At 40.1% G+C, this 22,643-nt stretch overlaps 1 protein-coding gene across 1 annotated transcript in view; it reads right to left on the bottom strand.

The window, feature by feature from the left end:
* The window catches only part of CNTN4 (contactin 4), a 163,133-nt gene extending 144,326 nt beyond the window's left edge, over nt 1–18,807 (bottom strand). Inside the window, exon 1 of the mRNA XM_031049239.2 lies at nt 18,720–18,807. Coding sequence (XP_030905099.1) covers nt 18,720–18,774 — 55 coding nt within the window. The 5' untranslated portion in view covers nt 18,775–18,807. The remainder of the gene's footprint in view (nt 1–18,719) is intronic.
* Nucleotides 18,808–22,643: the final 3,836 nt, after the last annotated feature.

Raw genomic sequence — 22,643 nt, 5'->3', positions numbered from 1 at the left:
GTATCTGTTCTAGCCTTTTATAAATGATTCATCAGTCCCTTTGTTTTTAGCTCGACAGCTAAAGGACCTCTGCTCCCAAACTCAAAATCAGCTGTAAGGATAACTGGGAAGCAGGACTATAACTTGTATGTCTCATGCATGCTGGGAACAAACTGATTTCAGCACATTTGAATATATATTTGGCTTGCTGACTTTTCACCCCTGGTAATATCCCCATAGCCCTTCCACAGCCCAAGAGCTCTTCTTTCAGCTTCGGCATAATTTCATAAGCAGGGATTGTGCCAAGCTATTCCCCAGTTCAGAGCACAAATGGAACTTTTCTTGGACAACATCTGAAAAACCCCAACCCTCTGAATAGCCAATGAAGTTGTAGAGGTCTGCAGGAAGCTGCTAAAATTACACACCTAGGGAAGTGGAATTGTTTTCACAGGTACTAAACACCTCCCTTTTGTGGTGAAATGTGTGGAATTTAAGGCACTTAAATCAGGTTCCTCTTCTAGTATTTTCTCATCTTCCGCAATTCTGAATACAATTGTGAGAAGTTAAGATAATCAAAATGGTAAACAGATGTCTTCAGAAAAAGTGCTCCTATTTTAAAGGAAGCCTCCACAAGTGACAATTAAAATCTATGGAGAACAGTCAATCCTAAGGCTCACAAAGTCCACCATTATCTCCAGTGAAAATTCTACACAGCCTTTGGACATCTCCAGATCTTAAGCAGGACTCCTGGAGTCCTCAGAGCTGAAAAGACATGGACCTGTGGGAGCAAGTCCAGAGAAGGCCATGAAAATGCTCCAAGGGCTACAACACCTCTCCTGTGTAGAACAGCCTGAGAGAGTTGGAGTTGTTCATCCTGGAGAAGAGAAGGCTCCAGGGAGACCTTAGAGCAGCTTCGAGGGCCTGAAGAGGGCGGACAAGAAATCTGGAGAGGGGCTCTTGACAAGGAGATGTAGGGACAGGACAAGGGGGAGTGGCTTTAAACTGAAAGAGGGTGATTTAGGTGAGGTCTTAGAAATAAACTGTTTTCCCTGAGGGTTCTGAGGCGCTGGTACAGGTTACTAGAGATGCCATGGCTGCTCCAGCACTGGAACTGTGCAAGGCCAGGTTGGATAAGGCTTGAATAACTTGGCCTAGTAGAAAGTGCTCCTGACTATGGCAGGGGCATTAGACTAGATGACCTTTAAAGGACCCTTTCCAGCCAAAACCATTCTATGATAAGATGTTTAAAAAGCCTAAATTCACACTGCATTTGCATTGGTCAGCTTAAATAAACCCTTACTGTTTTTATAGCACAGGTTAGTTTTCTGTTGATTGCCTTTTTCCATGTTACTTAATTGCCTTTAAAAGAAAGAGGATGTTCAGGACCAAGTTTTAATGCAACATCTTGAACAAATTATAGTAAAAGAAAATTTGAACCTTTGATAATTTAAGTGTTATTTTTTACTACTAATGTGAATCCAACCCTAACAAATTAAAACAGGAAGAATTAATTGGATATGCAAATAAGATTATTCACTATATAAATCTAATTACATACCAATTTGCTTTAACAGCATGAAAAGAGAAAAAAAGTTCTTTGTAAATCGTTTTAAAAACCACCTGTTGCACAAAAAAGAGGAAATGCTTTATCTTAAAGGTACTCACTGTCAGCATTAGGAAAACAAGGTATTTTGAAGATCTCATCAAGAGAACCTTTTTAATGGGCACCCTGCTTAGTCCTCTGATTTATAATATTCCATTATTAGTTTTTAAACATATACTACAAAATACTGTTCTCCAACCCCAGCAACAGACAAAACAGGCTGATCTTGGAAATATCAGGTGATTCCAGTCCCAAACCCTGATTTTTCTGTGCTGCTACAGACCTATACTCATACCTGACCACAGAAAACTATCAACACTGAATCTGCAGGCTGGGGTGGCATCAAAGTCAGAGCAAATCTTGCCAGCAGCAGTCATGGAGCAACTGCTGTCTGCATCATGCACATACTGATCCCTTTCAGGTTTCTCTGTCACCTTTGTAAAGCAAAAAGGGACAAAGGAATAATTAGCAGAACACGACACTGCAGTGAGGAAGATTTCTCTAGGGGAAAAAAGCCTGTTAATTTTAAGCCTTTTGTATCCAAGAAGCAAATTACATATGTAGCCAATTTACTTGTTTGAATAACTACTTGTCAGTAAGAGTAAAAATTATAAATGAGATCACTGGAATTGATTAAGATACAGAATAGCTGACACCGTAATTAGTGCCCAGTGTGCCACCTCTGATAAAGAATCCCAATCACCCGCTTTCATTGACTGTACATTGAATTTTGTCATCTGACTCTGGCTCCTTGATTCACAAATTGGGCATCTAAAATAATCCAGAATAAACAGTATTAAATATGTCCTCCATTATAACAAGAAAGGGAATTAAATTTTGCACTGCTACACCAAGCAAGTATTAAGATGACCTTATGAAAATCAAGTTTATTACAGAAACTAAATTTGACCCATATGAAATCTGAACTAGATGTATGTAACAAAATATTAATATGCATTTAAAAATAATTTATGGCCATAAGTGGTCATAGAAACAGGAGCTTCATATGGAAAAGCTCCTTGGAAACAAAAGTGAACTCACAAATACTCTAACATGTGACATGGGGGGACATGGAAGGTCCTGCCTGGTTCACTGCTGCTCTTCATGAGGAAAGTTGCCTTTTCTGGGACTGAAAATTCAAATGTAACTGGTGACTGAACACCTCTAGTCATCACCTGGAGCAAAACCCATTTGTGACACCTCACAGAGCTGCATCTTCTCCCCAAGAGCATTTCAGCCCGGGAGCAAGCAGCCGCCTAGAAGAGCAAGTATGCATGTATGGACTGCTCTCGCACCAGAGCATCTTCCAGCTTCCACTCTGCTTTCCTGGGCATCTTAATTTCCTTGTGCCCAGTGTAACTCGGGAGAGGCTGCCTTGTACACGGTTATCATTGAGGAAGGCAGTGTCATCTTGTACCTGTGGGTTTAGGAAAGCAGCAGCTGTATCCAGATACACTGCAATAACTTCACAAGCATTGTCTGCTCTGAGTCTATAGGTAATGTATTAGGACACAGTGTTGGAAACTGAATAAACACTGTACGCACACTCCACAGCCTTACTTTGGGTGAAAACTAATATGATCTTAGACAGAGCTGATTCTCCAGTGAAGGATGCACACACCAGAGGATTACATTTTTATTGCTGTATCAGATTCTTTAGACAGTTTTCTAATTAACCAGCCCCCACACACCTACCCCTACACTCCTGCTCTAGATGCATGTGCTGAACCATAAACATCTAATTCTGAATCATATTATCAAGCAGGTTGTGGTTACGCAGGTTTACTGACATCTAGTTTTACATTGCTTACATTACTAAACAAGAAGACACTCAAAAATCCTGCAGTTTTTCTTTTCTCCCTCTTCTGCATTTTAAAGGGGTTTACGGCACTTAAAAATGTTACTTCTTAAAAAATTCACTTTTAAAGACATTTGCAAGGCTGTGCCTCATTCTACAATTTCTCTGCTTCAGGGGAAATCTGATCCCATTTTTAATGGAGATGCTGAGATTTCGAATTAGCACAGCCTGTCATGCAGCCTGACACCTCACCCCCTTTGGCATGCTCCTTCAAGCAATTTGGTCATCCACTCTGTTACTGACTTCCCATCAGGTTTTGTTCTTCATCTGTCTGCTTTTTTGGGAAGTACAATGAATCAAGAGTTAATGACATTCTGGTACAAAGTCCGAACAAGTCAGCATTTCTAAGTACACATTTTCACAAACGTAGCTGCCAAATAAGCAGACATAAACTCTCAAGAAATCTACAATCCCAGCAAACTAAACTCTCCTCCTACCCACAAGAATGCTCCTGGTGCTTAGTTACAACTTGCTTTGCTTTCAGAGCATTGCCCTTACACTGCCATAGATGAGCACTGAAAACAAATGCAGAAATTTGGTGAACACAGAGGGGTTTTTTTTTGTCACTTGAAGTCTCTACATGTGTTTGTTATTGTAGATTTTAGATTGTATTTATAATGAAGGATAGATCAAGTTAAGCATTATACAGCTAAAGACATGCTGGTAGTACATTCATATGGTTTAGCCAAGATATTTTTCATTTAAGTACAGACTGGCTACTAATACATTTGTATAGTGAAACTAATATACTTTTTATTACTTTAAATGCTATGTTGGCAGCAGCACAGTAACTGTTGAATTTACATGAGATCTTCTAAAGTCTTCAGAAACAACTTAAATAGTTTTTCAGCTACTGCATTCTCCTGTTCACAGTAAACAGCAATTGCAAGGGACAAAACAACTCCTGCAGACTGTCAGCATGGCTTCCTCTGTGTCCTCCAGTACGACTAAGCAAAGTGGTGGAAAATGCTTTGTTTTTCTCTCTAAATCTTCCTACTGCCTCCTCTGCCTCTGTCAGGGGCAGCCAAGGCAGCTCTCAGGTGTGCACATTAGCGGCTCAGTGCACTGGAAGGGGTTTTTCTAGCTGTGAAATTGCCTCATGTGTACACTCAGAGCCCCACTGCGGGCACCTGAGGTCTCAAGGTCCTCCTGTGGTTGGCTGTTCATGCACCCACAGGACACGCTGAGAACCAGGCATGCCACAAACTGTGCTACAGGTAATGATGCCCCATGCACACAGAGCGCTGCAACCACAGCAACTGGTGTCAAACAACCTGTGTCTTCCTCTTAGTGCTACACTGATCGGTCACACAGGCAGGAGGGACTGGAGCCCAAAATGCAGAGCAGCCACAGATACCCTCCCTATACCCAAAACCCTTCTGCACTCTGCAGCACTTCCAGATGCCATATTCAATTTTCTTCCATAAAAAAAGAAGCTTTGGAAGAATACAAAGAGAATGAAATCAGACAAAACTACAATAAACGTTAATGCAAAGTCCAGCTTTCCTACAGGAAACTATTTTGCCAGAAACTCTGTCCTGCTAATTATTAAGCACACAAAGATCTTGGCTCTTGTAATTTCACTGATTTAGACTGGCACATTTGATCAGTGACACAGTAAGCTGTGTTATGACATCTTTCAAATAACAAAAAATCCTTGCCAACTACTGCAATGTTAACTGCTATATTTTCACGTGTCTTCTCCTAAATACTTTTAGAAGAAAGCAGTAAAACGCCAGAGAATGTCCAGACCTGAAAACAAAAAAAAGGTAACTAAGTTTTACCAGTAATTGCATGTCACATTAAGAAAAGTTAGATTAAAAGTGCTGAAAGCCCCTATCACCATTTTAAACACAACACCTTGCAAGAACTGTGACCGCCACTGCTGACTCCAAAGTGTAAGATCTAACAGGCTAACAACCTTTCACAAATCAATCCTTCAGAACACTGGCAGGCACATTTAGCATGTATCACTGGGAAAAACACATTTTATACACAGCCAAGTGTGTTTCAAACATAGCACAACCACACCTGTACAGAAACACCGAGTCTGATAGGTGTTGGAATGATATGGTGACTTCAAGTAAAATTGTCAAATTTTTTGATTCAACACTACCCAAAAAAAGAGAAACACAGCAATCAGACCATTATTGCCTGCAATAGTGCCATCCTCATTCCAGGAACAACTACCAGCACCTGAAGGTTGAGATGAAGATTCCTCTTTCCCAAATCACAGGTCAGATTCCCATCTCCTGTGCTTCTACTCAGCTTGGTTAGGCAGTTCCTGACCTTTTCAAATGGCCCAAGCAGTGCTACAGCAACAGGACTTCACCCCATGGACACTGCTGTACTACACTGGCACACACTACAGACATTTGCAGCTGCAGGCTCATGTGAAGTTGGTCCTGAGCTCTTTGCAGCCCTATCCATGACTTCTTCATGTTCTATCTCTGTACTGCACTGATTTCTGAACCTGCTCAGGATGGTCTAAACACTAAATTCAGTGGTGCTTAACAGAAGGTTGACCTGCTTTCTCTGGGTTTGATTTGATTCCCGAGGACATTCATAGAATGAGAGGGTGGATTTTGCTATTAAAGCAGTATCTCATTGATTTTCAATGTCATTTCTGCTCCAGAGTGGAATTCACTATTCTTGAGTGAGAAGGAATATAATATTGTGACCTAGCAATTCACCAAGATTACCCAGTACAGACAATTCCCTGTCAACTCTTGCTGACAAAGCATTTTAGTTGTACGCATGAGCTCTAAATCCTTCATCAATACAACACCCAATGTCCCTTTTCCTGTACCTTGCAGTGTTTTAATTTTCAATTTTAATTTTTAATTTTAATGTAATACCTGTGAAACATCTGTTTCAGGATGAGCAACAGAATTGTATGCTTTGCCTCATCCACATTTCCTGTGCTTTATATCCAATTTGCATGCATGTGCATTTAAAAAAAGGGACATTAGCCACATGCTTTAAACGTGGTCTGGATTATGGAGCAGCAGCTAAAACTCAACACAGACTGCCCCTTTTAATACTTTTCAGGTATGCATATAATTTTAAACAGTTCTACACATTCTCATCTAGTTTGTACTGCACATGTGTAGTAGTATTAGCTGTACCTTTTAAGTAACTTTGGTCAGGCTTGCAGCATTTCCCTTTGAACGCTGATACACATCTCATTGCCTTTCACTCCCTGTCCCCAGGCCCCATGATGTAACCCAGGCACACTCTTGCTGCCATTTCACTAGAGTAAGCTCCAGTAATTCATCATTCACACACTGCTCCTGCAGCCACAGTTGCAGAAGAGAACATGTTTGTAAACAAACATCCATCACGGTTGTTTGCACATCTCTATTTTCTTGTCTTTTTGACCTTTTTTTTGCTCACTGATGTTTTGATAAATACAACTCTTTGAGTAACCATCACCTAGTGCTGCACTGCAATTAGCACCAAGAAGTGTGACAACTATTAATGGATTATTTAGCATTTCATAAGCTGCAGAAAATATTTAGATAGCGGAGAAATACAGAAATCACACAGAAGAACAGTAAAACAGGAAGCCAGAAGCAGGATACCAGAACATGGAAATCCTGTGCCATTAAAATGCAATAAGCCAGCTCCTGGCTGATTCAAATTGGAATTCTTTGACAGAAGTCAATAAAATGACTTGCTCTATTGGAGGACCAGGGTTATTTATCAGATTTGACAAACCTTCTCTTTCTCAAGCAGCACAAGGGCTGCAGGACCTTGCTGGGAGCAGTGGGGAGGGCTCTGCTGGGCTACAGATAGTGATGTGGGATCATCCACCAGGCTGCTTTCCAGATGAAGCAGTGTCTTTCCACAGCAAATCTACACAAACTCAAGCTGTTCAGTTTAACCCACTCACATCAGCTGATCCCCAGTGCTTACTGGTACACATCTCTGCATAAAGATACCACATTGACCTAACACAGGCAAAACATCTGTTGCAAATGTTGGTGCTGATCCCACCGAGCAAACTCAACATTTACCTCTATGGCTGGAGCTTTGACAAATTATAAACTCCCACTGCAAAGCTGCTTCCTAGTTCTGGGAGCCTGTAAGACAGGCATATTAAATGAGCAATAAAATGCAACTTAATGGGGTCAATGTTAAATTAGTTTCAATTATCAAACCCCATTTTAACAAAATGAATGCCTGGCTTACTTCCAGGATCCACATAATTTACATGGGAAAGCATTAGGTTCTCTCTCCTCATGCTAACTGATGGCATGTTGCTCCTTTGCCTTTCATCAGGGAATAACTTCTATATTCTGTTCTAAGTACATGAATGTACTAATAAAAGCCAGGAATAAAGAACACATGGAAGTTCATGCAGAAATGAACTGCAACAGATCAAGAAATAGGGCTGTTAAGCTTGATGAAGCAAAGTCAGTATTAATATATTTTGGAAACTTCTATGCAGATTATTTTCTAATTAGTTGTCTGAAGAGTGATACTGTGAGCTAGTACAACAACTGAGGTAATACACCGAGAACGTCTGCTTTTCACCAAGAAAGGACACAGGTTTTATGATGTGCACCATGCTCTTTAGATCTTGAACTAAAAAGAAACACCTTGCAGTGGTATGTTACATATGCTGGAAATTAGCTATTGTATTTTGAAATGAGCAGCTAACATTGGGGAGTACAGACAAATAAGGACCCGGGGCCTGACTGCTCTCCCTGGAAAGAGTGGAGACGCCAGTGCATCCCGAGGAGCCCAGCACCACTACTCAATATCACATAGGAAAAAAGATGAGAATCTGCAGTTTTTCCAATTTATAAAACCAGAGATGTAGCCATTACTGATAACTGTTCTTGGCCACTTGACTTGAGAATTGCAGCTGGGCTTCCTGACTAGGAAGACGCATCATTTTTATATTGCTACAGAGAGCATTTTTATTCCAGTCGAGGAATACATTGTTCAATAACAGTTTGATTATGTGCTGTGCTGCCTTTTAGACTTGTTTTCTCAATCAAGTATGTGAAAGTTCCTAACCCAGAGGGACTAAAGTGAGCCAACACCTGCAAACACACACGCAATGGCAAAAGCCTCTTCCATCTCACTCAGGTGCCCTGGTTACAGCTGGACCCTCAAGCTGTCCTTCAAGACCCTCTCAAGCTCTCCCCACCACCAACTCTCCCAGATTTTATGTCCATAACAGTTTTTTTGGAGCCTCTTTCGATTGCTCTTTCAGAGTTGTCAGCCATCATTTCTACACTGCAGATGTACCACTCCTCAGGCTGGGCTCTAGTCTCACCCCTCTGCCTCTTTCAAAGATACTTCCTTAAGGAAAAAAGCCACAAGAACAAAGCTCATTTCTCCTTTAGCCTTTCTTCCAACTTTTTTTTTTTTTCTTTAATTGGCACTAAGTATCATCCCTTTCAGTAATGTTTGCAGTTTCAGAGTTGCCTGTATCTACTTTCTCTGAGTATGGTCACAACGTACTTGTGCCTCAACCAGCAAGGTCAGAGATCACCAGTATGCTATGGGCACTGGATAAACGTTACACATTCAAGGGGATCACAAAGTCATGACAAATGTGCAAGGTAAAACAACGTGATTCTTCAATTTATCACCAAATCACCACAACCTGGACTTCAGCAGTAAAGCTCAAAAATACAATGATGTCATTATTTGTTTCATATATAATTCCTCTTTTAAGGGACATGATAAAAAACAACCTGATTTAGGTTACTTGACCAAGAATTTAAAAACTATTTGTAAATAGACAAGGAAGTGAATTTTTCTCGCCTTCATTCCAAGCATTCATCCAGCTGCCTTCAGCCCCTTTTTATCTTGCTGTATCTCATGAATTACTCCCTGCTTTCATACCCCGGAAAGCCCCAACCACCAACCTGCCTTCTTTCAAGTCCCTCTTCAGACCTCTTCTCATAAAGCTCACACAAAATACTAATTCACATGGACCATATGAAAAATGGAAGGAGGAATAAAGCTTGATCTGGGTCTTAGCGAGCGTTTAATGTTGTCTGTTTACACAGATAGTAAGCTCTCAGGGGCAGAAATAATTTATTCTTCCAAGTCTCACTGAACACCCATTATATTATCTGCTTTTCACAAGTAAAACCAACAATAACACTCTGAACTTTGTCAGGGATCTATTTTGCAGCCATGAAGCATGAGAAGATATAATTTAAAAAATAGTATAGTAGATATTTCAGACACAAAGAGGAAGGCATCTAAATTCACATGGTACTCAACACACATTGTACAGAGTTCAAACACTCTCAGACATACTACTTCTTTTCAGCTATGCAATATATCTGAAAAGACACAGGACATTTTATAAATTACAGTTTCCCTTAAAGCAGATGTAATCTTCATACATTTAAACTCAGAAAGGTAAAATTAAGACACATCAATAAATTAAGATAGATATATTTTTCACACTTTTCACTAATACCTGGAAAATGTTTCACTAACACCAACTTCAGCTGAAGATGCTGACTGCTGCCTGGTTAATTAGTTGACTGACTCATTGATTAGCAACTTCTTATAAATTATAAATCGTTGTAATGCATGACTTGTTTCATAGCCTAATGAATATGCTATAGACTATTAAACAATTGCATCTTAGTTCAATTTATGAAGCTAAATACATATATTTAATTGCAAAATAAAGAATTCAAATACATAAGGAAAAAACAAATTGAAGCACTGAGGTGATAATGTGCAAGTTTTGCTTTTCATCATAATATGCAGGAAAACTTTCCCAAAACTTGCAATGAGTCAGTGCAGCCTGTTGTGAGTATATCCTTAATTTCAAAGCACAGACTGTCACAGCATTTGACAAACACTTCAATAAACCAGCATTAAACAATGTGCAGATGAACGAGCTGCACTATAGCATTTTGTGCTCTATTCATTAAAAGCAGTATTTACTGCGAGCAGTCCGCTTACTTGCTATAGACTGATTTTGAGCACAAACATGCAAGAATGCATCAGCATCTGTTCTATTTAATGGCCCAAATCCTGTAAGAGCTGGAGCACTTGTGACCACCAGTGCCTAGCTGCAGAAAGCAACATGTATTTCTATGGAAGACCCTACAAAATGATGCAGACACAGTGAAGAGTCTCACTTTCTGCTACAGATAACATCAGCCAGCAATGCTCTGCCAGCCTATTTACACATTCAACTGTCAATAAAGGGCAATTCTGTTATTGCCCACATTTATAGTACTATAATTATCAAAGTTGAATTGACCCTTTCACCTTTCATTCCGTTTGGATGATCACCCTTAATTGCTGCTTAACTGAAAGACCTTTATCCAAACAATAATGATTGCTGCCGACATCATTTTCAGTCAGTTAATGCTCCTCTGCATGAGGTAAGGGCAGAAGGCAAACCCAAGTCTGAAAGGAAACTAATGGTTCCCTCAGGGGCTCTAAATGATGAAAATACCTGTGAAAGTGTGGAGAAAAGGGAAATAAGTTCTGTACCTATGCAGGATGGTGTCAGGGGGTGAAATATTTACACAGAGGCATTTCACACTAGTTATGCTAGACTTTCCCCAGCAATTGAAGCAAGCAACAGTAAACAGAAGCTCCAAACTTCAACCTCAAGAGTGGAAGAACAATGTCTTGCATGCAGTTAATAAACCTGTTGTTATTTCTAGGTACACACTCCAGGCCAGCACTGCAGCTCTCAGACCACGCAAAACAAGTTTTCTAAAACCCCAGGGACAGAACAGGCAAGAAGCCCCAGTGCCTGATCTGGCAGGTTTTGCATCACACAATATCTCTTACTTTTTCTTCTCATTGACCCCACAAGCATCACAAAATGAGGTCCCTTTCCTATAATATTTAGATTTTTGAAGAATCATAAATATTTTACCTATACAGTAACAAACTAATCACCTCAAATTTTGACATAAAACTTCATTTTTATTGGCAATAAAGAAGTATTTTGGGTCCGTATTCTCCACAATTTGATAGATGCTTGGAAAAGTAGGTATTCTTGTAACTCCCTAAGCAAGATTTAATTTCAATGCTTACATATTAATTCAAATGTAACCAAGCAAAATTGAAAAGAGGCATCATATAAAATGCACAGAGGATCAATAACCAGCCAGATACTTGGAACATCCGCTTATAAAAATGTCTGTATACCCTCTGTTTTATTTAAAGCGCATCATCTTACCTCCATAACTTTTGAGAAAGATGTAATTAAACTTGCCCAGACGGACTTGTGAGTTAAACAGGGAAAAACATAATATACCTAATCATCTGCATGTAAAGGATAAATGAGAAAATTGCATTGATATGGTCTCTAACTTTGTAATTTGGGAAATTATGGCCTAAATCACAGTCAGGTCACATCTAGCAAGAGCTTCACTGCTGACAGATCAGGAATCTAAAATGGGCACAGACCTCTTGCGAAGCTGAGTAAAACCCTTTGCAGTCACAGAAAAACTTGCCATGTAATCCCTAAATAAGCATAAATTACACATAATCACATACATGTATTTTTTTTTAGCTCTCTTTTGCAACTGTGTACAGCTGAGTGATACAGTAGAATCCCACTCTGGCAGCTAAAAGTTTCTGTGTTCAGTTTAAATGAATTTTTGCTACTTCCCAGTGCCCTCTTCACTCAAACAGTTCTTCCCCTCTGAAACTTCTTCCCTTCTCTTTGCTTCCCTAGTTTTAACCATTCTTTTTTAATCTCCAGCTTCAGTGGCTTCAGACGAGAATTACATATCCTCTGGCTTCAAACCTTTATCCTATTAATACATAGCACCATATTAATATTAGTTATTACTATTCTCACCCATCACCACCACCACTACCTCAATAGCACCTTTAGTTATGTTTACATGTTTCTATATATTAAAGAAGTTCTTGTTCCTCCTTAGCGACAGTTTAGGTTTGCCCAGGAAATGCAGCAGACTAGCATTACAGAAGAAGGAACAGCCAGATGAAGTTTCTAAGCAGGGTTTTCATTGCAACAGCCAATTTGGATAGGCTTGGCAGAGGAGACAAGGGCAGATACACGTAGAGGTGCTGAGGACCCGCATCTTTGACTTTCCATTGCAAATGGAAACAAGAATTATAACTGTAGAAAGTCCACATAGCTTTTCCTTGACATTAGGGTAATGCTTTCTGGCAAGAGTTAAGACACTTAAGCTCTATAATCCACAACAAAAAGTACAAGGAAAGGACTTTCCATGGGAGGACTCCAGCACAAGTGCTGAGGAAGGGAACAAACCTCTGTCAGATCCTGCATCACTTCCACAGCATGTCTCAGCATCTGACACTGACAACCATTATCCACAGCAAACCAGAAATTTGCCTTAGCTTCACCACTTACAATTGTCCTGACCTCAAAAACATTTACTTTTGGAAAAGCATGTCCTTTTAACTACATATCTATCAGCTGTAGCAGAATCATCCCTTGACATGTCAGAAGGATATTTGACAGAGATGAGTTTAACCATATTCAAAATGTGGCAGTGTTGCTTAGTACACAGGTGGAGTTGACACTAGAGTCTAACCAATGGTCAGTCTTAGGGAGTTTAACATTAGAAGTGTAGAAGTGTGACATGAAGAAAATGCTACAAAGCAAAACCCTGCACAGAATTGGTTGTTTCACACAAACAGATCCCAAGGCCCCCTGCAGATCAGGCAGCTTTAACTAATGCCTGAAACCCTCCGTAGATAGGGTAATTTTAATACATGAAGCATAACTCGAGCTCCAAGGACAGGTACAAAACTCTTCTGGCCCCCTGTGGAGGCACCATGAACAAAAGTTCACTCACTCAGGTCTCTCTAGTCTAAACTCAAAAGTATTAAGGTCAAGCCAGAACTCAACTGCAAAGCCACGTCTAGTGAGCTCCAGTGACAGCTCACCCAGTGCTGTGAAGCCAAGGGCTGGGTCGTGTTTGAGAGGTGATTATATTAATAGGTGTCATTCTTTGCTTTACCTCTTCCAAGTGCTATGCAAACATTAATTAGGCAGTCAGGCACAGAAATGCAGAGTGCTGCAGAACTGACCAAAATATAAATTAATAATTATGCAACTGCAACAGATTAATCATTTTCCAGCTACTCAATAACATCAAAGCACCAGCCATGGGAACTACACAGAACCAGAAAAAATGGAACAAATTGAATTGCTGCATCGTCATTTAATACATTCAACAGTACTTCTTGGTTTAACTATTTACATTCAGACATGAAATTAGCTGAATTTCTTTTGCATTAACCTACACCTGCTTGGGTAGAAGCACAGATTCAAATAGGACTGTGAATATTCACCTTTGTATTAATTTTGAGTTTCAATTTTTATCAGAGTTGGATGTCTAATTTCACTGTAATGTACCAATAAATAGTATGGCTATTTTTGTCTAACAATGGAAAACACTTGACTATATATTGGATTTTATTCCCCATGAATTACATAGCCATGTTCTGAATATTTTGGACTGAACCACTGCTGAGGTTATGCTTGGTTATGCTGCATCAACATGTGACAAAAAAAGAAAGAATGTCTGAACAGGTATTTATAAGGACACATTCTTGTAAAAAACAGTTTTGGAAAGAAATTAAAATAAAACAAAGAAACCCCTCCTAAGAAAACACACCCAGCCCCACACACTGAAAATAAGCTCTAGAGGAACTTCTCTTTTTCCCCTGACTTCTGCTGTAGTGTGCATATTTCTAGATTAGAAAATGTCATTTTTCAGCAGATAAAAGGTGAAACAATGCTTTTGTTCCACCTTAATAAAAATATGACAGAATTTGATATTGGAGTTATGATGCTGTCTTTGGATTTGAATAATTAAGTGCGGGTGTTGCTGGGATATCATGACACCAGTAACAGGCTGCACTGTACTGACAGCCGGCAAAAAGCCCATTAATAAATACCACTCTAACCCCTGCTCTGATGGCTGAAATGATGTATAGACTCCTTGCGTGTAGTTTTCTCCATATTCATTCATCTTGCCTTTTCAGATGTGAGAGACAACATGGCTAGTATCTAATTCCAGATACCTGGGCAAATGTGAAACTCTAGCTTTTCATATAATGGAGTGTAGACGTGTACAGAAATTGCAGAGTGACTTATACAAACCACTCTGGGGGAGCAGCACAGGTATTTCTAACTTTCAGGATCACCTTCAATGTTCCACTAAAAATCACCAGCAATCTTTGTGCAGCCCATTTGATTTGCTGCAAAATAAATGCTTACACAGCTGGGGGGGTCATGAAGACACCAATCTATGAGAGAGAAAGATCAGTGTTTCCTTATTCATTCAAATCAGTATAAAACAAATACTAGATCCTGTATTTCAGTGTGTGCTTCCTTGGAGCTAATTCAGTCACTGCTCCAGGGACACTGAACAGACACAGCTGCAATAGCACTTTCCCTTTAACAAACCAACTAGTTGAAACAGCAGCATCATTATAGAGCTACAAGACAATTTTTTTTTATTGAAGCTATTGTGTGTCTTTGTGTGTGTTGAAGCTATTGTGTGTGTGTTTGCTAAGAAAAAAGGAGGGCCAGTCTTGCTGGCCGGTATGTTTGTTGTGAGCACAGATCTTTCTTTTTAAATGGCAAGAACAAGCAGAAGGCCAGAAAGCAAAGCATCCAGGAAAAAGCTGAGATTAAGATCAGAGGCAGAAGAACAAGCCAGACTCTGATCCCATGCACAGCACAGAAGAGAACAGACACTTCTTGAAAGCTATTAAGTTGGGCTTTTTATTCTGTCAAAATGTGAGTGGATCTTCATGGGTTAAATTGCATTATAAAATATGCATATGCACACTCAGACACCTAACCATCTATGCAACTGCAGCTCATTAACATGCAAATATGACTTCAACAGTGAAACTCACTGCTACAGGAACTTAATGAGGCAAAGAATTGCGTAAGAGTCACAAAACCACAGAAAATTGCCTTTCATTCCTGTCCAGCACATTACAGGCATACGGACTACGTCCCGTCTTCATTAACTCAAGTTGGTTTTGCTCATCCTGTGCAATGTCTTTTGTTTTCATGTCACTGCTTCCAGAGTGTACACAAATCCATTTCAGGGTATACGACTGCTATGTGGGATTGCCCAAGAGAAAGCATTTGTTAACAAAGTCACGACTTCAGAGCTATGTGTTATTTTTCACAGCCCATTCTGCCTCTCATCTTACTCTCCAAAACTTGAAATTATCACCACCACAACTGCTATTTAAGGAATCTGACAGCCCTAACAAATCAGAGTTATTTGGCACCAAAGGAATAATTTGTAGTTACTGCTTTCCAGAGCTGACACCTGAAGAAAAGACTCCTGAAAATATAATCAGAAACCCTGAATTGATATACATCAACTATCGAGTCCAAAGAAAGCATCGTTAGCTTTTATCAGTATGACCTCAAAACAACAAGCAAGAAAAGTAGTCTGAGAAATATGATCCCAGGTTGTGTGATGGATTGAAAGGGGGTGGTAAGCTCAGGAAGACCTTAGCAGTGCTGCTGCCTTTCAAGGGAGGCTGGGTAGCTCCTGAATTAGTAGATTTGCACCTCTAGGTAACTCGTTTAAGTACATCCTGGGATTGATCTAGCTTTCTATCCAAGTGTTTTATCCTGCTGTGAAGAACTGTAATATCTGAACACCCAGCACATAAAATCAATAGCAATATCCCATACGGACTGTGAGCAGCTCTGGCACGTCTTCCCTTTCCCCTGGCAGGGGTGGATAACTGGTACACTTAACGACTCATTTGGATACTCTGTTTTTGGTTTGACAGCAGTTTAATGGCTTGAATGATATGAGTTTAGAAGTTTTCATGCAATTTCTAGTGAACAGATGTTTATTTAGGAAGGACACACAATAAAACCAGCCCAAGTAGCTCCTGGGACTGGCAGGAGCTGGAGCCCACCAGCTGTCCCTCAAGGGGCACCATGGCCCCTTGTCTCCAAAGGGAGTTTTGACAGGTCAATACACAAAAAGCTCATCCTCCACCAGCTGTGCTCTCTGCAGCAGTGACACAAATGAGAGTGATATCTGGGTTGTGTGTCTGACGCTGATCAGAAGAACTAAATACAAGTACTCTATTTTCAGGTTTAAGCTTATTTTCACATGTAACTCAATACTTAATGCAGTTTAGTAGTCCTCTGAGAGTCCTCAAGGCACTATGGAGAGCTGTTACATAGCTTTTCTGCATATTATTTTTGCCTTTTTTTTGTTTCTTTGTATAATTCAACCATTAATCTTCTTTCTCAAGGACAGATCAATGGTTTGATCAGCATGAAAATAAAACATTGCTTCCTAACTTTCTTTTTAACTTAGAATTTAAGAATTTCATCACAGAAGAGCAATGACTATTGCAGACAAAGGGACAGCTTCCCTCTGTCCTGGGTAGCCTTTAGGCAGAGCCACCATGCAGGGCAGCAGAAGCAGGCAGCCTCAGGCTCCCCTGTGTCTCCCTGCTGCCAGGCAGGACACGTCTTGGGAAGTTACCAGTCTCCTTTGAGGTTTTCCATTGGGATCAGCACCTAAGGTTCTCCAAGAGCAGCATAATTACGAGGAGGGGCAAGCAAGCCTCCTGAAACTAGGTTAAAAAAAGAGACTAGAATAGAGAGACATAAAAATTGAGAAGGGATTAAGGTTTGTCTATCAACGCTCGGTTTAGATCTTTGTGCCTTTTGTGTGCACCTGCTAAATAGCAACTATGAAATGAACAGCAAAATGAAACCATTCCCTCACTCATCACTGAACATAAATCTTGCACAAAACTTCTGGCATTCCTCTCCCCATAAATCTCCCTCAGCAGGACAGAGAAACTGATGCCATGCCCTGAAGGTACCCAGCTCACTGCGAAGATGAGAAAAAATGGTGTAGCAGAATAGTGTGGGGAAAGTTAGTGCTCGAGATGCATTTTTCTAAAATCAGATACAAAAGATAAGGACAAACTCCCCCAAACACATTATCCTGAAACTTTGTTTTGCTGACCCTCGACATTTTGCAATAAACATTTTAAGTGTAGAAATGACAGCAAAAACCTATTTTGCATGCTTTTCTTTTCCCACTACTTTGTTTATTTGCTTAAAATAAAGGATCGTGCTTTCCGTATTCCCACAGCCTAACTTCTCTAGGTTTGCAATTCCTGAAACATGTGTGGCACTGCATTGCAGAATCTCTCTGCATCCAATTTCCTGGCAGCTCAGAAACTGTCATAGCACATTTAGAAAGACTTGGAACCAAATTTCAAAAATAGGTACCCATAAGTAGCGGAATAAAAGTAGCTTTGTGTTCAGTAGAGCTAAGCAGAATAAAGTAAACACTATTATAAGTAGTTTGCTACTACCTAGAAAGCTGAAGAAGTGCCTTGACAACGGGCACATATAAAAGGGAAGAAAGCACAAGTTACTAAATCAAGCAGTAAAACATTCTGAGCACCAGCTAGCAGGTAAATTAGCACAATCCAGATGACCACCAAGGTGACATAAATGTTAATTAAAAAGTAATACCCCCCCTCAGAACAAAATACATGATAAAGAATAATGATGCCAATTCAAGGAGGAAATCAATGATATTCGAATGGCAAAGACTCAGAATAGACTCGACAGACTCAATTGCAGCATCCGCCACAGAGGCACAAATGGAGCGACATGAACCTGGTTCCCCCAGCTTACTGAGCAGCCATCTACAAGCAGCTCCTTGCACGTGAGAAGGTCAGCACGCCTTTGGTGCAAGCTTTGCTGACCCACTGCAAATCTGAAATGTGTTCAAGAACACAGCTCCAGGATAAAGTCACATTCCTCAGAAGTTTCATTTTGCCAGGAATGCTCAAAACTTTATAACTCTCAGGGAAGAAAAGGTTAAAGAAGGGTATTTACAGAAGATGGTTATATTGCTGAAATATGTTATTCTAATTATTTGTTAAATGGAGCGAGGTCTTAGCTGTAACATAACACCATTTTAATGGGATTTAAAGCTACACTCCACGTAGGTTTAATTGAGCATTGAAACACTTACCACAGAGCAAGGGAAAACAACTTTCATCAAACAGCAACTTTGAACTGGAAATGGGTAGAGCAGACCTTTGAAACATTGCACTTTGCTGCAGTGATGCTGATCAACAGTAAAAGGAGCTTGTTAAAAGCATCAGGTTGATCAGTTCAGCAGCTCTCTGTGATGCTGGTCATGAAGCAGGGACTTATTTTGACATTTTAACATTGGTATATAAAACGCAATGCACTTTTACAGTAATGTGAAATAAAGCTGTAAGACAATTTACCTGCAAGGCACACCATGAATGACTGCAGCAATAGCAGCTCCCGTAGCAACCTCATCTTCAGCTTCCAGGGTCAGAGGAGCTGAGTCCAGTAACTACAGGACAGAGCAGGGCTCCTTGGAAATTTTAGGCAATTTTTAATCTGTAAAAGCAAAAAAAAAAAAAAACAGATTACAAGGAGATTGAGGATTGCTGCTCCTTCTATTTGTTGATGGTTGTTGATGAAGACCAACAAACACTTTTGAACATTTCATTTAATATCATTCTGCAGTATGATTTCTGACCATTTAAGGATCTTGGGTACCAGGTGAGGATTATGAGTTGTAATCCCATATCTGCACCACCTTCTGCTCAGATGTTGTGAGATTTCTTCTGTGTCTCAGGCTTTTCATGAGTAGATTGGCTCACTGCCTCCCTGGGGTAATCCGAAGTGTAACTAATGAACTCTAGATCACAATTAAAAGGTACGAGAATTACTCTCACTTTACAAACATCACCTGGTACGTGAAGGACACTGTCTCTGTAAGGTGACACTTTCTATGATGCTGCTCAGGAGAGTGGGATGTTTTTCCCATTTCACTGCCATTCACATTGCTCTTAAAATTCTTTAAATAAACCCCGTGAAGCATCTCCAGGTAAAACCTGATCTTTTCCTCACACTCTACTATAACTTGTAAATAGTTCAAATTTGTGAATAGGCAATTTGAAGACTTTCTCACCTTATCACTGCAAAGTATGTTCCTCCTCCCCCCAGTGCAACCCAAGGAGGGGAAAAAATGCCTCCTTTTATGAAAGGAACCTTTTTCAGAGCAGGCATTTAAATATTAAAAATAAATAAATCAAGTCAGACACACATTCTTATAACTTATTCATTTCACTGAAGGCTGGAAGCTAAGGGGCCCTCATGCTTACAAGACAAACTGCATGACTAATAGCATGTGAAGGGGTATCATGAGAGATCTCTGCCTGTTTTTGTGAGTTAAAATTGATAAGATTCTTCTAATAAAGTCAGGTTCAATGCACTGAGGAGACTAAGAATCTTTATCTTCTGATCTAAAGATCCAAATTTGAAGGGGATACAGATTAATTGAATATATTCACCTACTCTCACACAGACTGATTAGGCTTGCTGGGGGCTGGCAGGAAGGACTAATCAATGAAAACTAATAACAACTTAAGTGAATGATTACAGTATTAATTATTAATTTTTGAAGGAAAACGTCATCATGGACCTTTATATTGATTGACACCGCTAAGCAGTTACTCTTTGTGTTTATAGTGAGCTCAAGAAACGTATTTATATATGCCCCATCCCTGGATGTGGTCAAAGCCAGGCTGGATGGGACTTTGTGCAACCTGGCTTAGTGGAGGGTGATTTTCTTTTACTCTATATGGTCTTGATACATGGACACATACTATTTTTCCTCTAAGTACCAAATCCCAAATTATGGTTCTAACCAAATAGTACATATTCCAAATATTACTGGAATAATCTATATCCCAAATACTAATAACTGCACCTATACAGGAGATTTCTACCAAAAGCAAGCCATTCTTGGTTTTACTCTAGTTTAAGTGAGATTTGAGCTCAATCTTGTATTCACCTGCAGCTGCTGAATTTCTTTCATGTTCTCGTTTTTGCACGTATTATTCTCATCAATAAGCTCATCGTGTCACTTATGGGGCTTCTCTTCATTACACTGCAATGCCATGCTTTACGATTACTCTCCTCACTCTCTGCAATAAGCTACATGGGACTGAAACAGAACAATCACTTACAGCCTTTGATACCTAATTAAAAACACAAGGGCTATAGCACTTATCAACTTAACCTACTGCCAGAAACCCATCTACAGCCCCCACAGACCCATCTTTAAGCTGCCAGTGTGTGGAAGGGCTGACCGAAACCATTCCTGCTATGTGGATTAATAACAGCAGCACTCAGCTTCTCAGCTGTCTGTAAGCAGTGGCACTAGCAAGGAAGCATTACATCTGCCTTTTGGTTAAAAATCCTAGAAATACAAACCCCCAGATCTGACCAAATTCAAACAAAATGTCTCTATTTATTCCACAGGCTTTGAGGGTGGTGCTTTTGGAGATTCGGTAGAGATGTGACAATGTTTCATGGAGGACCATGGAGATGGATGTCCCGTTTAAAGGTCCCAAGGCTGTTTGCATCACATCTCTGCTACTCTCTTTAAACACAGATTGTTGTTTTGGTATTTTATTCCCTTGTTTTCCATAAATGCAAGAAAATTCTTGGATAGTCTTCAACTTATTGCTCCTCCCCATTGCAAACTCTCCCTCTTACCAGAGCTTTTCCTGACTCACCACACCTTTGGGAAAAATTCAGGCTACTCTGTGGTTCTTGCAAACATTTTTTTTTCTACTTAGTAACTCATGCTTCTCTAAGCATTTTAAAAACACTAATAAAAAACATTCCAAATCACTAATGCAAATTAGCTTTTAGTTCATAAGAGCATTAAAAACAGCAGGTTCTTTCTTTCCTCCCAAGATGCTTTTACACAATCACTGGGTCTTTCTTTCAGCCAAAAATAAAAGCTATGCTAAAAATATACATATTTAGTACTCAGCATATTTAATTAATTCCAGTTAAAAGACTGAAAGTCTTCTCTATTATTTATTCAAAACTTGCTCCAGAGAACCAGGAGACATCAGAAAGTCATGCACGTACTTCAAAGAAAACTTCGCAGATATCTGAATGGGAACAGTCACTTCCGGCAGTAACAAATTTAGTAATGGCACTTAAACTCCTGTTGGCATTTCCATTGATGATAATGGCAACTCCACGTACTTATATAGCCAAAGTATATACCCTGTAGTAATTACTCTATCAGGTATTTTCTAAATATATGGAAGAGTACCACATTCTGTCATCATGCCCAGAATTGCCATTGCTGGAATAATATCATAGAATCATAGAATCATAGGATAGTTAGGGTTGGAAAGGACCTCAGGATCATCTAGTTCCAACCCCCTGCCATGAGCAGGGACACCTCACACTAAACCATATCACCCAAGGCTTCATCCAACCTGGCCTTGAACACTGCCAGGGATGGAGCATTCACAACCTCCCTGGGCAACCCATTCCAGTGCCTCACCACCCTCACAGAAAGAATTTCTTGCTTATATCCAATCTAAACCTCTGCTGTTGAAGTTTCAACCCATTACCCCTTGTTCTGTCACTACAGTCCCTAACGAAGAGTCCCTCCCCAGCATCCTTATAGGCCCCCTTCAGATACTGGAAGGCTGCTATGAGGTCTCCATGCAGCCTTCTCTTCTCCAAGCTGAACAGCCCCAACTTTCTCAGCCTGTCTTCATAGTGGAGGTGCTCCAGTCCCCTGATCATCCTCGTGGCCTCCTCTGGACTTGTTCCAACAGTTCCATGTCCTTTTTATGTTGAGGACACCAGAATTGCACACAATACTCCAAGTGAGGTCTCACAAGAGCAGAGTAGAGGGGCAGGATCACTTCCTTCGACCTGCTGGTCACGCTCCTTTTGATGCACCCCAGGATATGGTTGGCTTCAGAAGCACCATCCTCATGGTGCTCTGCAACACCCCTCCCAGAGGCAGCACTGAAAATAGGTACCTGGAGACACAGCTGCCAGCTGAACCCTGGCCCTGCATAACAACATACCAGCCTGCACCCTGACTTTTACTGATACATCTGTTACAGAAGGTTTCCCAAAGAGAAATTATGCCTGTCTTAGCATAAAGAGCAGTGGAAAGTAAATTAAATGATTACCATTAAAAATATTTTCCTAAGGTTAAAATATGGTGGTATTCAAGATACCGCACGGTTACATTTTTATTTCTCATGATAGTTCCCTATTTCACATGTGAATGAGTCCAATCTTCACAATGTTTTCCTGTAAACATTGCTGCTATTTGTATCAGCAGGCCC

Source organism: Melopsittacus undulatus, chromosome 9, assembly GCF_012275295.1.
Source record: "Melopsittacus undulatus isolate bMelUnd1 chromosome 9, bMelUnd1.mat.Z, whole genome shotgun sequence".
NCBI classification, from domain to species: domain Eukaryota; kingdom Metazoa; phylum Chordata; class Aves; order Psittaciformes; family Psittaculidae; genus Melopsittacus; species Melopsittacus undulatus.
The sequence above is the reverse complement of the archived record's forward strand: the minus strand, read 5'-3'. Positions and strand labels throughout refer to the sequence as shown.